The 17,471-nt window shown below is 57.9% G+C and overlaps 1 protein-coding gene across 2 annotated transcripts in view; it reads right to left on the minus strand.

The window, feature by feature from the left end:
- The window catches only part of ZSWIM8 (zinc finger SWIM-type containing 8), a 42,961-nt gene that overhangs the window by 4,985 nt on the left and 20,505 nt on the right, over window positions 1-17,471 (minus strand). For both annotated transcript variants that reach the window (XM_044420155.1, XM_044420156.1), the window contains 13 exons: window positions 16,112-17,111; window positions 14,331-14,462; window positions 13,019-13,198; window positions 12,150-12,333; window positions 10,753-10,851; window positions 9,595-9,719; window positions 7,619-7,853; window positions 7,049-7,201; window positions 4,411-4,633; window positions 3,725-4,014; window positions 2,592-2,815; window positions 1,217-1,702; window positions 321-489 (listed from right to left, as the gene is read on the minus strand). In XM_044420155.1, coding sequence (XP_044276090.1) covers window positions 321-489; window positions 1,217-1,702; window positions 2,592-2,815; window positions 3,725-4,014; window positions 4,411-4,633; window positions 7,049-7,201; window positions 7,619-7,853; window positions 9,595-9,719; window positions 10,753-10,851; window positions 12,150-12,333; window positions 13,019-13,198; window positions 14,331-14,462; window positions 16,112-17,111 — 3,500 coding nt within the window. The remainder of the gene's footprint in view (window positions 1-320; window positions 490-1,216; window positions 1,703-2,591; window positions 2,816-3,724; window positions 4,015-4,410; window positions 4,634-7,048; window positions 7,202-7,618; window positions 7,854-9,594; window positions 9,720-10,752; window positions 10,852-12,149; window positions 12,334-13,018; window positions 13,199-14,330; window positions 14,463-16,111; window positions 17,112-17,471) is intronic.

Genomic DNA, 17,471 nt, shown 5'->3' on the forward strand with positions numbered 1-17,471 from the left:
GGGAAGGGAAGGGAAGGGAAGGGAAGGGAAGCGGAGAGTGTCGCGGCTGCCGTGCACTGCAGGTGGAAAGGGAAGCCACTCTGTGAATACAGGACTGAGTGTGGCTGAGGACCTCTTCCCCGCACTGACCCGCAGTGCCCCCTGGTTGCGGGAGGAGGCCCAGGCTGGCGCCCCCCCACCAGGGAAGCTGTTCTCAAGCGCCCAGGGAGCTGCGGGCCTTTACGTAAATCCAGTGAAGAAAGATGCACGGTCGTGTATCACCACCTGGACGACACCGCGCCCCAAATCTCTCCAGTGCTTCATCTGGCAGGGGCACTCACTTGCTACGTTGGACGACAGCGGGAGCCCTGCCTCCGCGTGATAGGGATGCACGGCGATCGGCGTCATGGAGGGGACAGGCACTCCGGGGAACGACACGGCTGTAGCTGCCAACGAGGGGGTCGTGACCGAGTAAGGGTACTGCGCCCCGATGAATGCCGGGTGGACACCCTGCAAAGGAAGGGGACAGGTCAGCCTGCCACGCCCAACCTCCACTCTCAGCACAGCCTGCCTTCTGAAGGCCCAGCACCCACGTCCTCTGGCTAGGGGGACACACTAAGCAAAGTACCTTAAATTAATGTATTTAATTAAAGTACCGGATAATGGGAGGATGCTGAACTGCTCTTCTCACACCTCCCTATGAACCAGAGTAAGACAAGTTCTTGTTTTCCTTTATTGGTGGAAGCGTACGAAGTATGCTTTAGGTGGTGCAGAACTTTTCTTCAAGCAGAAGTCTGCATGAAAAACTCCACCCCACTAACTCACCTTCACTGGCAAAGACGGTCCCTCAAAAACGACCACACTAGCCACTCCAGGCCCAACCCCAGCCCTGTCCTGATACTGAGCAAACTGTCAGGCTAACTAGTGAAATTACTCATCCGCACAGTACTATCAACACTCCTGTGTGAAAGCCTTGGTGACATAACGTGCGGATCCCAATGTGAACGGGGCAGCCAGAGCGATGCATCTGCTGAAGTACGAAGCTGCTCCGGGTGGCCGCTCTAAGCAGCGGCCTCCCTTGCTCTGCCAAGCTGCTCCCAATCTCGCTCTCCGGCCACTTCGGCGGGCAGCACCCGCGCTGCCCACCTGCCTGCTCGCCTCGGCCGCAGCATCTGTGGGATGGGGAAAAGGGAAGGGGCCATACCCCCCAATGCCCAGCCCCTAGAAAAGGACGTACCTGGGGGTAAGCGGAGCCTGGCACAGGGAAGACTGCGGGGCGAGGCATGTGCTGGATGGGGTGCCCCATGTACTGAGGGTTGCACGGGATGTGGGTCTGGAGAGCTGCGTAGGGGTGCAGGCCCTGCCCGTGGGCGTGCGCCATCGCCGGCCCCGCCATGGTGTGCTGCTGGTAGATCGTCGACCCCACCGAGATCACGGGCACCACCGTCGCCGCCGCCGTCACCGCCGCCGCCGCCACCGTCACTGTCGCAGGCTCCGAGGCCGCCCGAGCGTCTGCCAGTCCGCGGGCCACCTCACACGAGGCCCGGGCTCCGCCGGCGCTGCAGCCTGTGGCCCCCTCCCGCTGGGCCAGCGTCCCGCCCACCGTCTGCTCGTACAGCCAGTACCACTGATGGGCGACTTCAAACAGGACCTCCGGGTAGACGCCGCCCCCTTTGGCTGCCTCCTCCACCGCCAGGCAGGCCTTCTCCAGCATCGGGTTATCCTGCAGCAGTAGAGGCGACATCGGTCACTTCGCACGTGTGCGCCTCGCCACACAAGCGCAAGGCCTCACATGGGCTGCGTGCGCACCAGCTGCCCGCACGGCAGTCCAGCTCACAGGGTGGCTCCGCAACAGCCGACTCTCCGACTGCTGGAGGGGGCCGGGGGCACGCGAGAGGCGGACCTCTCTGCGAAGGAGCCTCCGTGGCCAGGCGCTCTCACCCTTCGCGGAAGAGCGTCGTGCAAGGGCAGGCGCGCAAAGCTGCTTTGCAAGGGGAGCGCACACCCATCTGGCGCCTCCCCGTCGGACTCTGCACGCTAACGAATCAAGTGCTTCTCAGGAAATGCTGGTCTGCCGGAGCACACGCAGAAAATATGAGGTGGTCCGTGCAGGACACCGACTGGATCAGAATAACTGGCGGACCAGCAGCAGCTTGGTGTTCCTCGGTCACCTGGTGAACCACCTCCTTTTCCGCGTTTTCAGAGCCGACCATAATCAAGTGGGGGCACTGCAGCCCAATGCTGGTTTGTTTGTTTATACTCCCATTTATATGCCACCCCACCACCAAAGTCTCAAGGCGGCTTACAATAAAATATAAAAATACATATAACAAATTGTTGCCCTCAGAATTAAGAAAATATAGCCTAATAAAGGAAACCAACCAAGTTTATTTATTAAACTCGGAGCAATTTGCCAACTTCAAGCCATGCCTTGGTGCTGGAGTACAGCCAGGCAGACCTTGCATGCATTGCAGGAACCAGGGGAAAAGGGCGTTCAGAGAAACTGAGCAAGCTACAGGGAACCGAAGACCTTCCGGGTCTGACCTCATCTGCTGGGAGGCACTGGCGAAACTGGCCGGGAAATACCGGCCAGGCCCCCGGCGCCCACTCACCTGCTCCTTGCACTGGACCAGGGCCCGCTGGATCTCGTTGGGGTTCAGGGCGTGGGCGTGCGGCAAGCAGCTCAGCGCCAGCTCGGCGGCCGCTCGCACCATGTTGGAGTCGCGGGCTCGGGAAGCCCTGTCGGCCAGGGAGGCCACCTCGGGAGGGGTCAGGTGTCCGTCCCAGCACTCCACCAGGATGTTCAAGGCCGCGCTGCCAATCTCCATGGCTTGCCCTGGAAGTGGGGGGAGGGGGGACACAGAGTCCCGTGGGCTCACAAGACTAACAAATGGCCGATGGCAGGAACATGCGTGGGCGGGGGGGCGGCCTCACCCCAGCCAGCAAGCGCACACACAAGCACGCGCATGGTGAGGGGGGCCGTCAACTGGGAGATCAACGGGGACGGAGGGAGGGGAGCCGCAGGCCGAGATTCCAGGACAAGCAGGAAGAACAAGCCAAGGACCCAGGAAGGGTCCGCGCGTGACCTTCCAGCCCCTCGAGGAATCGCCAGGCATCTCTGCCTTCATCCCGCAGACAGCAGAGGGGATGCGGGCCGTGGCGGGGCCGGGACAGCACGAGGACCGCCTGCCCTTCTCAGGCCTTCCTTCGCGAGTCTCTTGCTGCCCGGAGTGAAGTGGGGAGGGGCCTGGGGAGGGGTCCCCCCTCCAGCCTTGGGGGAACGTGCTCCTCCCTGGCCCTTCTCCGCAGCCCTCCCTTCGCATCTGCCACACCCACAGAGGGCGAGCTGGCCCCGGGGGGCTGGTGGGGCAACTCGCCCCACCGAGCGAGAGGAATCGGGGCAGCGGCGCTTCCGAGAGGGTGGCAGGGCACCGAGGCACAGCGAGTGGCCTGAGACAAGCCCCCCACCGTCGCTCCTTCCTGGGCACGTCCCGCCCCCACCCCGGGGGCAGCAGCATCCTGACAGGGTCCGCCCTCCTCCCGCTCTGGCTCACGCCCGCGGAATTGCTGTGGGGCAGCCGGGAGCCCAGCCACACTGCCACCCCTGCCAGGTGCGCCTTCATGGCGGCAGCAGCTTCCCCGGCTGCAGAGCCCACGCGCCCTTAGCCGTCGGGGCTCAGCGAGGCCACCTCCCCATGGACACCGCGGGGCAGCGATGACAGCCTGGGGCAGCCCCTGCCCCCACCTGTGATCCACGACACGTGGGAGGAGTAGGTCCGGGAAAGCCAGTTGGGGGAGACGAAGTTGTGCAGCCCCAGCGCATAGAGCCCGATCTCGAAGGCGCAGAGGTGGAGGTTGCGGTGGGGCCCCTGGTGGCCCCCGCTGGAGGACGGGTGGGTGAAGATGGACGTGCTGCTGTTCCCGCCTGCCTTAATGAGCACTGTCTTGGCCAGCTCAAAGTAGAAGTGTGCAGCCGCTTCAGAGGGCTGGTTCGGGACATGGGGCGCGTGGCTCTCCGGCCGCCTGCCCTTGTACCTGAGGAGCACGAAGGGAGACACCCGTGAGGAGACTCGGCTCACCCCAGGCGGAAACCCAGGCCAGGCAGGAGCCCAGAGCCGGCCTGCAGCTCTGGCGGGCGCCAGGGCGCAGGCGTTGCCGAGTGTCTGCAGGGACATGCCACTCTCGCGGAGAGCCGCTGGCCACCTTAACACTCAGCCAAGGGACACACTCGATTTAATGAAGGAACTACAGGGGACGGCAGGGGAAGCCGACTCAGCTCGCAAGCGTCTTGAGCACTCCGGCCACATTTCCAGCTCCCACCCCACGACCGGCCACCCCACGGAACCACTTCTTCATGTAACTCCGGCGTGGGCAGCCTTGCAAAGTCACGATCCCGAACGGGTGCCCAGCTTCAGAAAAAGCCGTGCTTACCGGCCAACTTCCACGGTCTTTGCCCGCGCACCTCCGCTGGCCCGCCGGCTTCCACTGGAAGAGGAGGAGCCCAGCGAGTCGCTGGAAGAGCTGCTGATGCTGTCGCTGTCCTGCCCCCTGCCCCAGGAGGTGGCTGCCCACCCTCCACGCAGGGGCCTCCTGCTGAGCGTGGGGGAACTGTCCGACGTGGTTTCCGGGGCACTGCTGTCGATGCTGGCCATTCCTGCAGCGGCACAGGGCGGTGGGTAAGTGAATGCACAGCACGCCAAGCCCCACGCTGACAACCCAGAGGGTGACCGTCTCGGGTGTCAGCATCGCCAATGGATTACAGTCGGGCAGAGCAGATTTTCTGGGGATGCTGCTCCAGCAGAGAGCCGATGGAATATGCTTCAAGAGATCCTGGAGAACCTGGATATAATTCTCATCTCAGGAGTGTTGGAGGGATTACCAATCTGTCTCGAATACTTTAAAACCAGGAGCCAACCTGGTTCCAAATAGTTCTACTTAGGTCTCAAAGTGTAGCTTTCACAAAGAAATCTGATGTATACTGGTCCTTACATAGATACTTATGCATGAGCCTCATTCAAGGACAAAAGAAAGTGAGTTCACGAGAATGGCCCTACTGAATCAGACAAACATCTGTTCAATCCAGTGCTCAGTTTCCGGCAACAGTCAGTTGAATCTCTCTGCTCACAAGAGGGGCATGAAAGAAATATCTAGCCCTGTTCTCTTAGATATTTCCTTTCCATAAAAAGGGAATATCCTTTTTTAATATATTTCACTAGATCTCGCTATTATCTCACTAATATTTCACTAGATCTCTCGCTATTATGAGACTTACATCCATTGTAGGAAAAACAATGGAAAGGCTCATCATAGCGAGAGATCTAGTGATGCTAGATAGGGAAGGGAGGCTGGCAGCCACACAACACGGCTTCCGCAAAAACAGGTCCTGCCAGACAAACCTTGTGGAATTCTATGACAAGGGTTCAAGGTGGCTGGATGGAGGGGATGCAGTGGATGTGGTATACCTGGATTTCAGCAAGGCCTTTGACAAAGTGCCCTATGATATCCTGGTGGAGAAACTGAGGAGTTTTGGGATACACCAAAGCACTGTCCGGTGGATTAGGGCATGGTTGACTGACCAAAAGCAGAGGGTAACCATTGGTGGGAAATCACTGGGATGGCAGCCAGTGACAAGCAGGATCCCCCAGAGCTCTGTCCTGGGATGATCCAGTTTAATCTTTTCATCAATGACATGGAAGAAGGGGTGAACAGTCTGCTGATCAAATTTGCAGACGACACTAAAACTGGGGCAGTGGCCACAACTGAGGAGCAGGTACTGCATATCCAAAAGGATCTGGGCAGACTATGGAAGTGGGCAGGAGACAACAGGATGGTGTTCAATGTAGATAAGTGCAAGGTCTTGCACCTGGGGCATAGGAATAGCTGTCATAAGTACAGGCTGGGGGACAAGTGGCTGGAGAGCAGCGCTTGTGAAAGGGACCTCGGGGTGCTGGTAGACTGTAGGCTAAACATGAGTCAGCAGTGTGATGCAGTGGTCAAGAGGGCAAACACCACCCTTGGTTGCATAGCCAGAAGTGTGGCTTCTAGATCCAGAGAGGTATTACTACCGCTCTATACGACTCTGGTGTGCCTGCAACTGGAGTATTGTGCTCAGTTCTGGGCCCCTCATTACAGGAAGGATCTAGCCAGGTTAGTCAGTGCAGCGTAGGGCCACAAGGTTGGTGGCCGGTTTGCAGGGGATGGGGGATGAGGCAAGACTGAGGGAACTGGGTCTCTTCAGCCTGGAGAAGACTCAGAGGGGATCTGTTGGCGACATACAGGTACGTGAGGGGATGTCACACAGAGATGGGTAGAGACCCGTTCTCCCCTGCAGAGGAAGGCAGGACATGCTTCAACGGAGCAAAGTTCAGGGAACCCAGGTTCCATTTAGATGCCAGGAAGCACTTCCTGACAGCTGGGACCCCGAGGGTGTGGAATGGGCTTCCACAAGAGGTGGTTAAGGCCCCATCAGTGAGGGTGTTCAAAGATAGGCTGGACATGCACATGGCGGGCATGTTGTGAGCGGAGCTGGCTGGAGCCGGGGGTCAGACTAGATGGCCTGGGAGACTCCTTCTGACTTGCTCTGTCTCTATGTTTCTATGTTTCTTTTTAAGGATATTTAAATGTTTCCTTTTCCTTTCCTTACAAAGGAAACGTCAATGGAAGGTGGCATTCCCTGAAGGCTGTATTGGCCACGGCTGCTATGCAGAACCTTTCACATCCAGCAGTGACACTGGTTTGAGGACCACTGCAGGGACGCCCTTCCTGGGAGCCAGAGCTGACGGCCACAAAGCCAGGGCAGCCATGTGCATGGGACATTCAGAGAACACTCCACTGAACGGAGCCACCGGGGGAACCTGCGCTTCAGGGAGACGTTCTGAAGGTGGCAGGGAGGGGGATACAAACAGCAGCACCTGGACACTCACTGCATTTATTCCATTCATAATGACAACAATCGAAGAGCTGAGAGCTCCGTGTGGAGGAACGTGCCTCCACGTTCTGTGGGGCTGAAGAATGAAGCCACCAGCAAGTGACCTGCTCCCACTGCCCCCTGGACCCCACCCCAAGTTACCTGTGTGCTTCTTCTTTTGCCTGACGGGGGAGCCCCAGCACCTTCCGTTGTATCCACCTCTGCTTCCGAGAGCCAGCCGGCTGGGAACTTTCCCTTCTTGCTTTAGGACACTGGATTCCACAGGTGGATCACACGGGGGTCTCTGAGGATTCTCTGAAAGGCAGGGATACCAGGAGAGAAATGTGTAAGGCTGCTGTCTGCTTTCACTCCCTACCCAGGCTTGACTTCTTTACAGGGGAAAGGAAGACTGGTGGACACACAGTAATAGATAAGCACAGGCTCCAGCACCGCTTCCCTCTCTTTCCCAGATGAAGCAAACGGAAGGGGTGAATGCACTGCAGTGAGGTCCCCTGAAGATAAGGAAAATGCAGATCGCTCATTATTTCTGTGCAGGTTCAGTAAGCGACAGCCCATGGCAAACCCCATGATAGGTTTTGAAGAAAAAGCCACGAAAGAGCATTCTTCGAGGACCTGTCAGCCTGGAGCTAATATCCAGGCAAACGGGGAGAAAGTTCTCTCTTCTCTGGTAGCGAAAAGATAGCTGCGATCATGCGGGGCCGCGGTTCGTACCTTGGGCGCTCTTCTCCAAAAAGGGTTCGGAAGGGTTGTTCTGGACTGCGGGGGGTACCCCTGTTTGTTGTGTGACAGACGTTCCTGGGAGGTGCTGAATGGGTGCAGCTGATTGGGTAGCGTGCTTGGAAGGAGATTTCTGACTGGCCACCGCTGGCTTGCTGGACGAGTAGAACGAACTTAGGGTTTGAGGTTTGTGTGTCTGGCTTTCCCTGTCCAACAGTTTATCCAAGATCTTTAAAACAGAGAACAGGAGAATGGGGACATTAGCATCAAGACAAGGAAGCTCTTGGAAGAGCAAGATGCAACCAAAGATATCAACACGGAAATAAGCTGTAAATCAGGCCCTTTTCAAAAGACGGGAAGGAGACAGTGAAATTCTGCCATGCCTTTCTTTTCACACTTCTACGTTCATGAAATTTATAAGCATATTAAGAATCCCACCGTTAAATCGGGACTGAGGAAATCAGTTTGATCTATAGTCTCCAGAAGCAACTGTGAAACTGCTACATGCAAATTATAAACCCGAACTATGGAGCATGCAAATACAGAGACACAGAGACACAGACTGAGAAGTCAGGAGGCTAAACATTGTTCAGCACAGGCTACTGCAGCCACTTCCTTTCTCCTTGGATATGGAGTCCAACAGCAGGACTCTTCCGGATGCTATCCTACGTGTACCTGGCCAATTCCCAGCACAGCTGGTAGGGTGTACCAGAAGTGGGGGAGTTTTCCTGCCCAAACATGCACAGGACCTGGCCCAAAGCCACCTCCCAGTCCAGCCTGCTTGTCAGACAGCTAATGCTGTACGGGTTTGATGCAAGTATCCGAAGTCTTGGTGAGGAGGGTTGCCTCCAACCCACCCACAAAGTCCCACCCGCATCTCTGCCCTGTGATCCTGCAGGGCATCTCCTCAGCCTGGCACAAGCTGTGCGTGTGGCTGCAAGAGCCACAAGAGGTGGCCCGGCATCCGACTTGCGGGTAAAAGTCCAGCAAGCCCCTCGAGGGGCAGTGACGAAACATGTGGGCTGGAGCATGCATCGCAACTGGTAGTGTCATCTGAGAATCAGAACACCCCCCCACGATACATCCCAGGCCAGTGGTAGCAAACCTCTGGCACGCGTGCCACAGCGGGCACGCAGAGCCCTCTCTGTCGGCACGCGAGCCAAGTGGCCCCAGCATCGCCCCAGCAGCCGAGCATCGGATGACAGGACACACAGGGGCCATGGGCATGCTCGGAAAGGAGCAGTGGTGCCAGGCAATGGTGCCACAAGCCGTGGCACATTAGCCACAACCCGTCCGAACAAATGCATGGCCAGTCAGTGCGCTGTCAAGGATATTTGCTTGGATTGGCTGGTTTCGGGTTTTATTGCAATAAATAAGTGGGCTTTGGGTTCCAGTTTGGGCACTCGGTCTCTAAAAGGTTCGCCACCACTGTCCTAGACAAAAGGTATAAATCAAGGTTCTGAAAAGCTTTCCCCCTCAATCTCTTCTAACCTAGAAGATATACAAAGCGTTCCCCAGTGGAACAACTCCCCAAATCTTCAAAGCTAGCACAAAAACGTGCTGCAGCATCTCTCAGAAGGGAGCTTGCATATTTCAGACTAGGACCTGTGCTCTTGGGTGCCCATTAATGACAAGGAGCCTCAGAAAGACTTTTCATGCATCTGAGTGGCAACTGATGCTCTATATGAACATCCAGACCTTAACGAAGAGACTCCACTGAGGTCTGTGCAAGCCCTCCTGCTGCACAGTATGTCCCTTTCTTTGCAGTGTGACCCTTTGGCAAAGGAGGGGGAACTCATAGGAGCACTCCCAGGTGGACACTGCAAACTACTGAAGACTTTTGGGGGAGGGAGTGGAGAAAAGCAGAGCGAGAGCTCTCCAGGCAAATCTTGGAAAGCCGAGCAAACTACGGCGTAAACTTGGGGAGCCGACCCGTTACAAGCCAAGACTCGGCTTTAAGTGTGACTTACCTTTTTGAGCTTAGACTGGTCATCCTTGTAGGTGATCATGAGGGCCAGAGCCAGATCGCCCTTTTCTCTCCGGGTGCCTTCGCACAACAGAGGATGCTCTGCTTCGCTCACCGTTGTCTTCATGCCTGCAAGGCAGAGAGCAGAATTCGAACACGGCATCCTTCATATTTAAGACAAACTCCCACGTTATTTTCTGTAAGCTAAGCAAAACCTTTATCCAGGCAGGGCTTCCCATAAACCCCTCACGATTACACCCCTTCTGGGATACTAGACCTCCCCTCAAGCACACTAGACCCCCCCCCCAAGCACACTGACAGAAAAGGAGAGCCAGCACACCCTTCCACCGCGTGTGGCAGCATTGGCGAGCGAGCCTTCAGTTTCTCCCACCTACAAGCTGTTTCGATCAACTCCTGCAGCGCCAGGCAGAACAAGCCCAGCGTTGCAGGTCTCCCTGGAACGAGGCCCAGGCCACCACACACACACACACACCTCTGCCACTCGCTGTGGTGGGTGCAGCGTGAGGGGGCTGAGCGGCCCCCTCTGGGCCCCAAGCACCCTCGATCGGGCCAGCAGGCCGGCCAGAGCCCTGCTCCATGGTGGCGCGCCTTCCTCTGTGCTGAGAGGGGCACAGGACTCCCACTGTGTCGGGGGGACTGGCTGCCCTGCCTCCTGCCAGCAGCACGCGAGAAAGAACCGCGCCAGTGCCGGAAGGAGCGACTGCGCCTCCCAGTGCCAGACAAGCCTCCCGCTCCACCTGCCCTTCGCCACTGTCTCGTATCCTCTGGAGGTAACACAGCTTCCCAGGTGCTGGCAGCACCAAGCTCTGAGCAGCCACGTGTGCCCAGCCTCCCCTCCGCCCCCCTGATGCCACTATGCAGCAGAGCAGAAGCAAGGCAGCGCGAGGAAGAAAGAACCTTTTCCACATGTGAGCAGACAGTTCTGTCTTGACCTAAAGGAGGGAAGGGAGTCGCAACGCCAGCGAGAACGCCTGCTTTCCTGGGCAATAAAAGGGGTTAACCTAACCCTGGATGCCTCCCTCACACCAGCGTTAGGAAAACGGAGACCTGTGTGCACATAGGGGTGCCACGAGACAGCAAAAGGCCCGGCCCCCTCGTCAGTGGGGAGCAATTTCACCCGGCAAAGAAGCAAAGAGCTCACCAAGGGCAGCCACCGCTGCTTCAAAGCCCAGTTCCTCATCTCCAGGCATTTCATTATTCCAATTACGACTCGGGGGTCTGGATCCGGTAGGAGAAACCACTGGAAAGGGACGAGATGGCCGATCAGTCAGCTCTGCAGAGGGTAAGGATTACCTGGGCCAGCAAAACTTCAGAGATCCACGAGGATTGCACACAAAGCTTTCCCTGCTAACCCAAGGTCTATCCATCTCTGCATGTTAGGACTTTTACTCCCTTCCACCCTGCAAAGGTGGACGAGGGAGTAGGGCAGACCACCCCCCAAGGGATGGGCTGGGGGCCAGGCACCCCCACGTGGGCCTTTCGCAGTCCGGAGGACCTCCAGCAGGGCAATGCCGGGGATGCTCCTGCCCCGCCCTTTCCCCAAGACAGGAGATGCATGGCGGCTCCGGGTGGCGTGCAAAGCCCCCCTGGCAGAACTAGAGGCAGCGGCGCCCCCCACCCCCCGCAGCCGTCTCCTCTGAGACGGGAGATAATCACGGGGCTCCTTCAGCAAGCTCCCCTGGCTGGCAGTTCTAGAAGAGATCTACTAAACTTAAATCCACACAATCAAGTATTTTTATACGGCCACAAAAATGTTCAGATCCCTCACCATATTTGGAACAATCTGTATTTGTGAGAACCAGGGCTGTTTCCTCCAAATGGAGCAAATCAGTTTAGCCAGGTTAGTGATATGACATGCCTGGTGACTCAAAAGTGCTACAGTCACTAAAAGAATCCACCCTCTTGAAGTGCAGAGCTACGACTGTTGATTTCAGAGCTGGTGCTTCACTGGTGCAGAAGCTACTGCAGCAGAAATTCAGTACAGAGTCACTGAAATAACCCATCTTTTTTAAAAAAATAAATAAATTTTGCCTAGAATAGCTTTCCTCAGCCTGGTGCTCTCCTGATGTTTGGGACTTCGAATCTCTTCTCTAACTGCCAACCAGTGGGGCTCGCAGAAGGAATCCACTGGCCCCAGTCAGCACTGTCAATGGCGGGGCTGATGGGCATCCTAGTTTAAAACATCTGGAGGGTACCAGGCTGGGGAAGACGGCCTGCAGCACTGCAGCTCAGCTGAGGGCCTCCCCTGGGTAAGCTGGCTGCAAGCCTCCAGCTGCTTTCGCGGGGCCCAGGCTCAGGCCCCTGCCATGGCCTGCTGCTTGGAGCCTGGCTCATCCGTGGTGCAGAGAGCGCTCGCTGGTGCTGGGCAGGGTTTGGCCCTGCGGTGCTCAGGAGCCGGTGCTGAGGCTCTCCTGGCCTCTCTGGGGCTGCCAGGGAAGGCCGACCTCAAGAGAGCAGCGTGTGATCAGACTCAGAGGCCCCCTCCCAAAGCACTGGCCCGGGACTTCCCTCTTGCAGGTGTGCCTGAAGGGGGTTTACCTGGAGCACACAGGACATCAAATATGAAGCTGGCCAGCATGAGAGGCAAGACCGGCCGATAGTCACACAGGGTCCCTTCCCTCAGCTCCTCTGCCCTTCCCCGAATGGTGCTCATCTCATGAGAGCCAAGTGGAATTTTCTTCAGCAGGGCCACGATTTCAGACTCCTGGTACGCGAGCTTCACCTGTTTGATGAAGAGTAGGGAACAACACCTATCTGTAGGAATACTGAGGATAACAAAGCATGCTCCTGTACAAAAACAGTGGGTGGCAACAAGCGTGAAGGTGTCCTCGACGAAGGAAGAAGGGAAGCGGCTCAAAGCTGTCCAGGAAGGTGTCCGGGGAGGCGAGACCAGCAGTCCTAGTCCATCCGGCAAGACGCCCTCTGAACAGCAGCCAGTCTGTGCCACTGACCAACTCCAGCACTCAACATGCTTCATCCCGGCCACGCAGCATCCCCTGAGCAGTCTGAGGGAAGGGCCCCCCAGGAGCAGTGGCCCCCGGGCTACTGGCCTCCCCCTCACGCTCATGCCCGTTGCACCTTTCCTGGACGTGGCCAGAGGCAGCCCGGATCCGCGCCACGCTTTCACTGCATAACCCGCCAGCAGAGACAACCCCTTTCCAGCCTCAAGCCATCGGGGAAAGCTTGGAAAGGGCGCCAGCCAAACGAGAGAGCAGCCCCCTTGGAGGCAAGGTGCTCTGAACCAGAGCAGCCACAGCGAGGGCAGGGCGCCAGCTCAGGTCCTCCGCTGAGGCCAGCTGGCCACACAATCTGCTCTGAGTACAGGCAGGCCGGATTCCACAGAACCTGGAGAAGCACCCCTGGGCCCGCGGAAAAGGGGGCGCATGTGACCTCAGTATCCCATGTACCTCCAGAGCCTTGGTAGAGGCAGGGGGCCGCTGCAGCTCCAGGGCAAACATGCCGATCCGAAAGGCCAGGTTGTGGTACTCCTGCCGCTCGCTCAGCACAGCCAGCAAGAAAGCGGCCTTGGACAGTGTATTGGTGGCCATCCACGTCTGCTTGCTGGTGGACACTTTGTTCTTCTTTCCCTGCAGATGAGCAGTTTAGAGGAGGAGAGCTCAGCCCAGAACAAGCGACACATGGAATCAACCCCCAGCGCACACCATGACTTCAAGTAAGCGCAGCCCGGCCTGGCTCCACCCGGGAGCTTTAGTTCCACAGAGAGAAAACACCTTCGATCCCACGCAGCGAGAGATGGCCACAGCTAAGCTCCACGTTCCAGTGGAGCAAAGAATCCCGTCTTTTCAGGGGTTTGTAAATGTGTCGATGCCATCTAAACGCTGCTTATACCACCACCTTGAAGGCAGAGTCGAGGCCTGCAAAGGACTCCAGGCCAGTCACGGGTGTGACACGGCCCTGCTGTTGCTTCAGGGGGCCTGCTCACCGGCATAATTAAAATTCTCTTCAATAATGCTTTCCCCCAGTATATCCTGAAGAGACAATTAGACTAATTGACCTTGTATTTCATAAGTTACTTTTCTGACCTCAGCAAGAAGGCTTATTTTATTGGCACTGAATGTTTTTAGTAAATCAGTCATTTTACATCCGGATAGCTCAGTCCAGTGACTTAATTATTAATGTGACAGTTAACTCTAGAACTTTGGGAACTTTGTTACCTCTCTTCCAAAAGCCTTTTCAGTAAAAACTGACGCAAATAATTCATTTACTCTTTTGCCATCTAACAAAGCTTCATTTGCATGGAGCCAGAATTCATTACAGGAAACATGAAAAGCATGACTACTAGGGATACAGGGTGGTGTTATGCCCTGTAATTTCAAACAGGAGTGCAGTATTCACAATCCTAAGAATTCAGCCTTTGATGAACAGTTCTAGATTCCATAAATGGAGATAATCTCGAAATGTACACAATGTCTCATGAAATCATAAAAGCCAGATGGGGATTCAGTAAGAGCAAATTAGACAAGCTATGTAAAGATATGCAAATGTGTATATTGTAGACAGGATTGTGTCATTTACATTTTCTCTGAACGTAAATTTAAGTATCTAGAGCGCAGAGCACGGGGATAAAATGCCCATGCTCTGAGACCCACACATCTCACGCCACGCCACGCCACGCCAGCTCATCCGCTCGGGAAGCCACGTGGCACGGCACTCGCGCCCGGCGCCCGCATTCAGGCTGCCTCCTCGTCTGGGCTGTACCTTGGCTGGTGGCTGCTCCACCTTCAGGTCAGGAGGGTTGGCCAGCAAGTCCTTCGCAAGCTCGACGGTGAGGCGACACGCTTCACTGCTGTAACCGTGCGCATAAAGAGCCTCGGCACAGGCAAACAGGATCTGGAAGCGAAAGCATGCCCAGCTGAGAGCAGCACACTCCTTGCCTTTCCCCAGCAGCACCAGCACTCAGTGCTCCACAGCAGCCATCGAACCGGGGGCAGAGGTGCTGAGCGAACAGTCAGGCCAGATTTTCCAGAGACCCCGTTGAGGGGTTCTCGTTTCATTCTCCCCAGGACTGGACGGAGTTGCATTCCTACTTAGGGGCCGGGAGGGAGGGGAAAAGCATCTCAACAACTTCCTCTAAAAACAGAAGTGGCTACCTCAGCTCCAGACACAGGTGCTAGCACAGGTGCAGAAGACTGGACCAGGCATGCATTTCCAGCGCCCCATCCCCCCTCAGCTGTCTGAGAACTTTCGGAAAACATCCTTCTGCTTCGACCCAGCCTCTGCTTTGCCACGCACCGCCTCAGCCTGGCCAGCAGCTGCACTCAAGCCCAAGGGCAGGTCCTCCCCACCGCACTGCGGAAGAGCCGTCTCTGCGGAGTGGCAGCACTCTGCACGCGCGGCGAGCTCCTGCGGCACCGGCCACCAGGCACGTGGCATGCCGAGACCGAAGAGCAGCACCCAAGTGGCCCGTGCCACTACTGAGCCACACGGCTCACGTCCTGCGCCTTCCCTCAAAGAGAAGTGACGGGCATTCTGGGGCAGGGAGACCGTTACCCGCCGTCTGAGGCTGCCTGCCTCTCCCACTTCGAAGGCCGCCGGGCCAGAGGCCAGGACAAAGGGCTCTCGCAGGCTGGGGCACGCTCATTTTCGCCTCTGCTGCCCTGTCTGCCCTGCGCAGAGGCGGAGCACCCTAGACGCCCGCAGCCTACAACAGAAGGGGGCAGCCTGGGGGGAAGGGGAGCACTGTCAATCTCGCCTGCCCCACGCCGAAGGCTGGGCTCTCCGCCTCCCTGTAGCATTGGAACACGCGCTCAGGAACCCTGAATCATCGGGGCGGGGGACTGATGCTCCTCTTAGTTTGGATACAGGCAGCGGGAGGTAGCCTGCTGTTAGGGAGACTAGCAAGCCAGCTGAGGAGGGGCCTGGGCATCATACCCCCCCCCCCCCCCGCAGCCTGAGCAGCTCAGCCTCCAGCCTGGTGGCGCTGCCGCTCAGTGACAAGCCCGCCCAACACAAGTCCCTTACCGGGAGTGGCCGGAGACGCACGCTGAGCCGAGCGAGGCCCGGGGCGGCGCTGTTCTCCCCCAGCAGGGCCCTCAGCCAAGGCCTTTTTATTTTTCCAGGAATTTTGGTTTCACTCTCTCATATCTGTACTAATCTTGCACTAAAACCTTGTACCACTGTTCTATTATCCTGCACTTTCATTTTACATTCTATTTATATTTCTATTTTAAATGTAAGCATTTAAATCTTTGTCCAGTATTTTCTGTTTTCAAATTGTTGGAAATGGTTGTGAACCCCCAGAAACCTTTGGCTATTGGGCAGTACAAAAGTGTAATAAATGGGTAGGCTGAGCAGGCAGGCAGGCAGGCACACAAGGAGAGCAGAAGCCCTAAGCTGGAGCACACAGACCCCTGGCTCTGCAGCCCCTGCCTCCTGGGCGCAAGCAGCGCACCAGCCTCCCGGCGTCCCGCGAAGCCACACCCGCCCCCCGAGCCCCGAGGGAAGCGGCTGCAGCCTGCCTGCACGCAGGCACCTCTCACCTCCATGCGGCTCTCCTGCTCCAGGGGCTTTATGCCGGCAAAGATGTCTTGCTCCTCCTCCGCTCCCCCCTCGGCCTTCTCATCCTCCTCCTTGGCCACCTCCTGGGGGTTCAGGTAGTACACCTGGTAGTCGTCTTCCTCCTCCTCTCCTCCAGCCGCCCCGTTCTCCCCCGCCTCCTTGGGCTTCAGGCACAGGCCCCCGGGGCCCCGCTCCGTGCAAGGGAGGCCGTCGTCCCCCTCACCCGCCTCGCCCCCCGGGTCCTTCGGGACCTTCTTGGCAGAGGGACTACTCCTGAGCGGGGGCTCGATGGCCTCGGAAAAGTACACCCCTCCGTCCTCCTCAAAGGCATCCCTGTAGCCCCGGCCCTGGGGGCTGTCGGGGAAGCCGAACGTGTTGCTGGCCTCGGCCCCGAGGGCCAGGCTGCTGTCGTCCAGGGCCAGCTCCGCAAGGTCCGGCTCCAGGGAGCTGTCCTCGCTGCTCATGCGGCGCTTCCCACTGTGCTTGCTGGCCAGACTCTTTCCCGCGGGAAGCTTGCCCTTGGCCACCGCTGCTTTGTACGCGCCTTTCTCGCCCTCCGCGGAGAGGCGCCTCAGAGCCCGCTGGGGGCCCTCGGGCACAACCTTCCGCTTCCCGACGAGCTCCTTGGGGCGCACGGCTGGCTCCTGCGAGGAGAGGCGCGACCGGTCCCCCAGCTGCAGGCCTGTCCCCACTGCTTCGGCGCCATGGGCTCGGCCCGCTTCGCAGAAGGCGTCCGCGCACTGCGGCCGGCAGCTCCTCTGCTGGATGGCCTTCACCCAGCAGAAGGAGTTCTTCTTGTCGGAGCCACTGTAGGTGATGCCCGGGATGGGGTAGGCCTCCTCCCAGCTGAAGTAGCATGCCTCCACCGCCGGCTTGAACCCCTGGAAGAGCTTCTCGAGGGACTTCTTGTGCTGCCCCCTCTTGACGTTGTCGATCACCTTCAACTGCCACTGCCTCAGCTGCGTGCACAGGTCTCTTCGCCTAGCGGCGCGGAACAAAGCGGGCGCGTGAGAGGCGAGGAGGGGCCGCCGAGTGAGCGGCGCAGAGCGCTTCACCCCGCCTCCCAGCCCCGGGGACTCTCGCGCCCTCCTCACGGATTCTCCTCACCAACCTGTCCGTGAGCTCCGAGCCACGCTGCACAGTCAGCCTGGCTGCCTGCACGCTGGACTCCACAGCACACGGCCTCCGGTCGCCACCATCCACACAGAGCCGCTTCTGCCACGCCGGCCCAGCAGCCAGCGGGCCACACACTCGGCTGCCCAGGTGGTTCCGGTGCGGCCCCAGCGCCCCGAACCGAAGGTGCTGCGGCCGGCCCTCCCTCCCCCAGGGGGTGGGGCGCTG

This window comes from Varanus komodoensis, unplaced genomic scaffold (assembly GCF_004798865.1).
Source record: "Varanus komodoensis strain SLA01 unplaced genomic scaffold, ASM479886v1 scaffold11, whole genome shotgun sequence".
NCBI classification, from domain to species: Eukaryota; Metazoa; Chordata; class Lepidosauria; order Squamata; family Varanidae; genus Varanus; species Varanus komodoensis.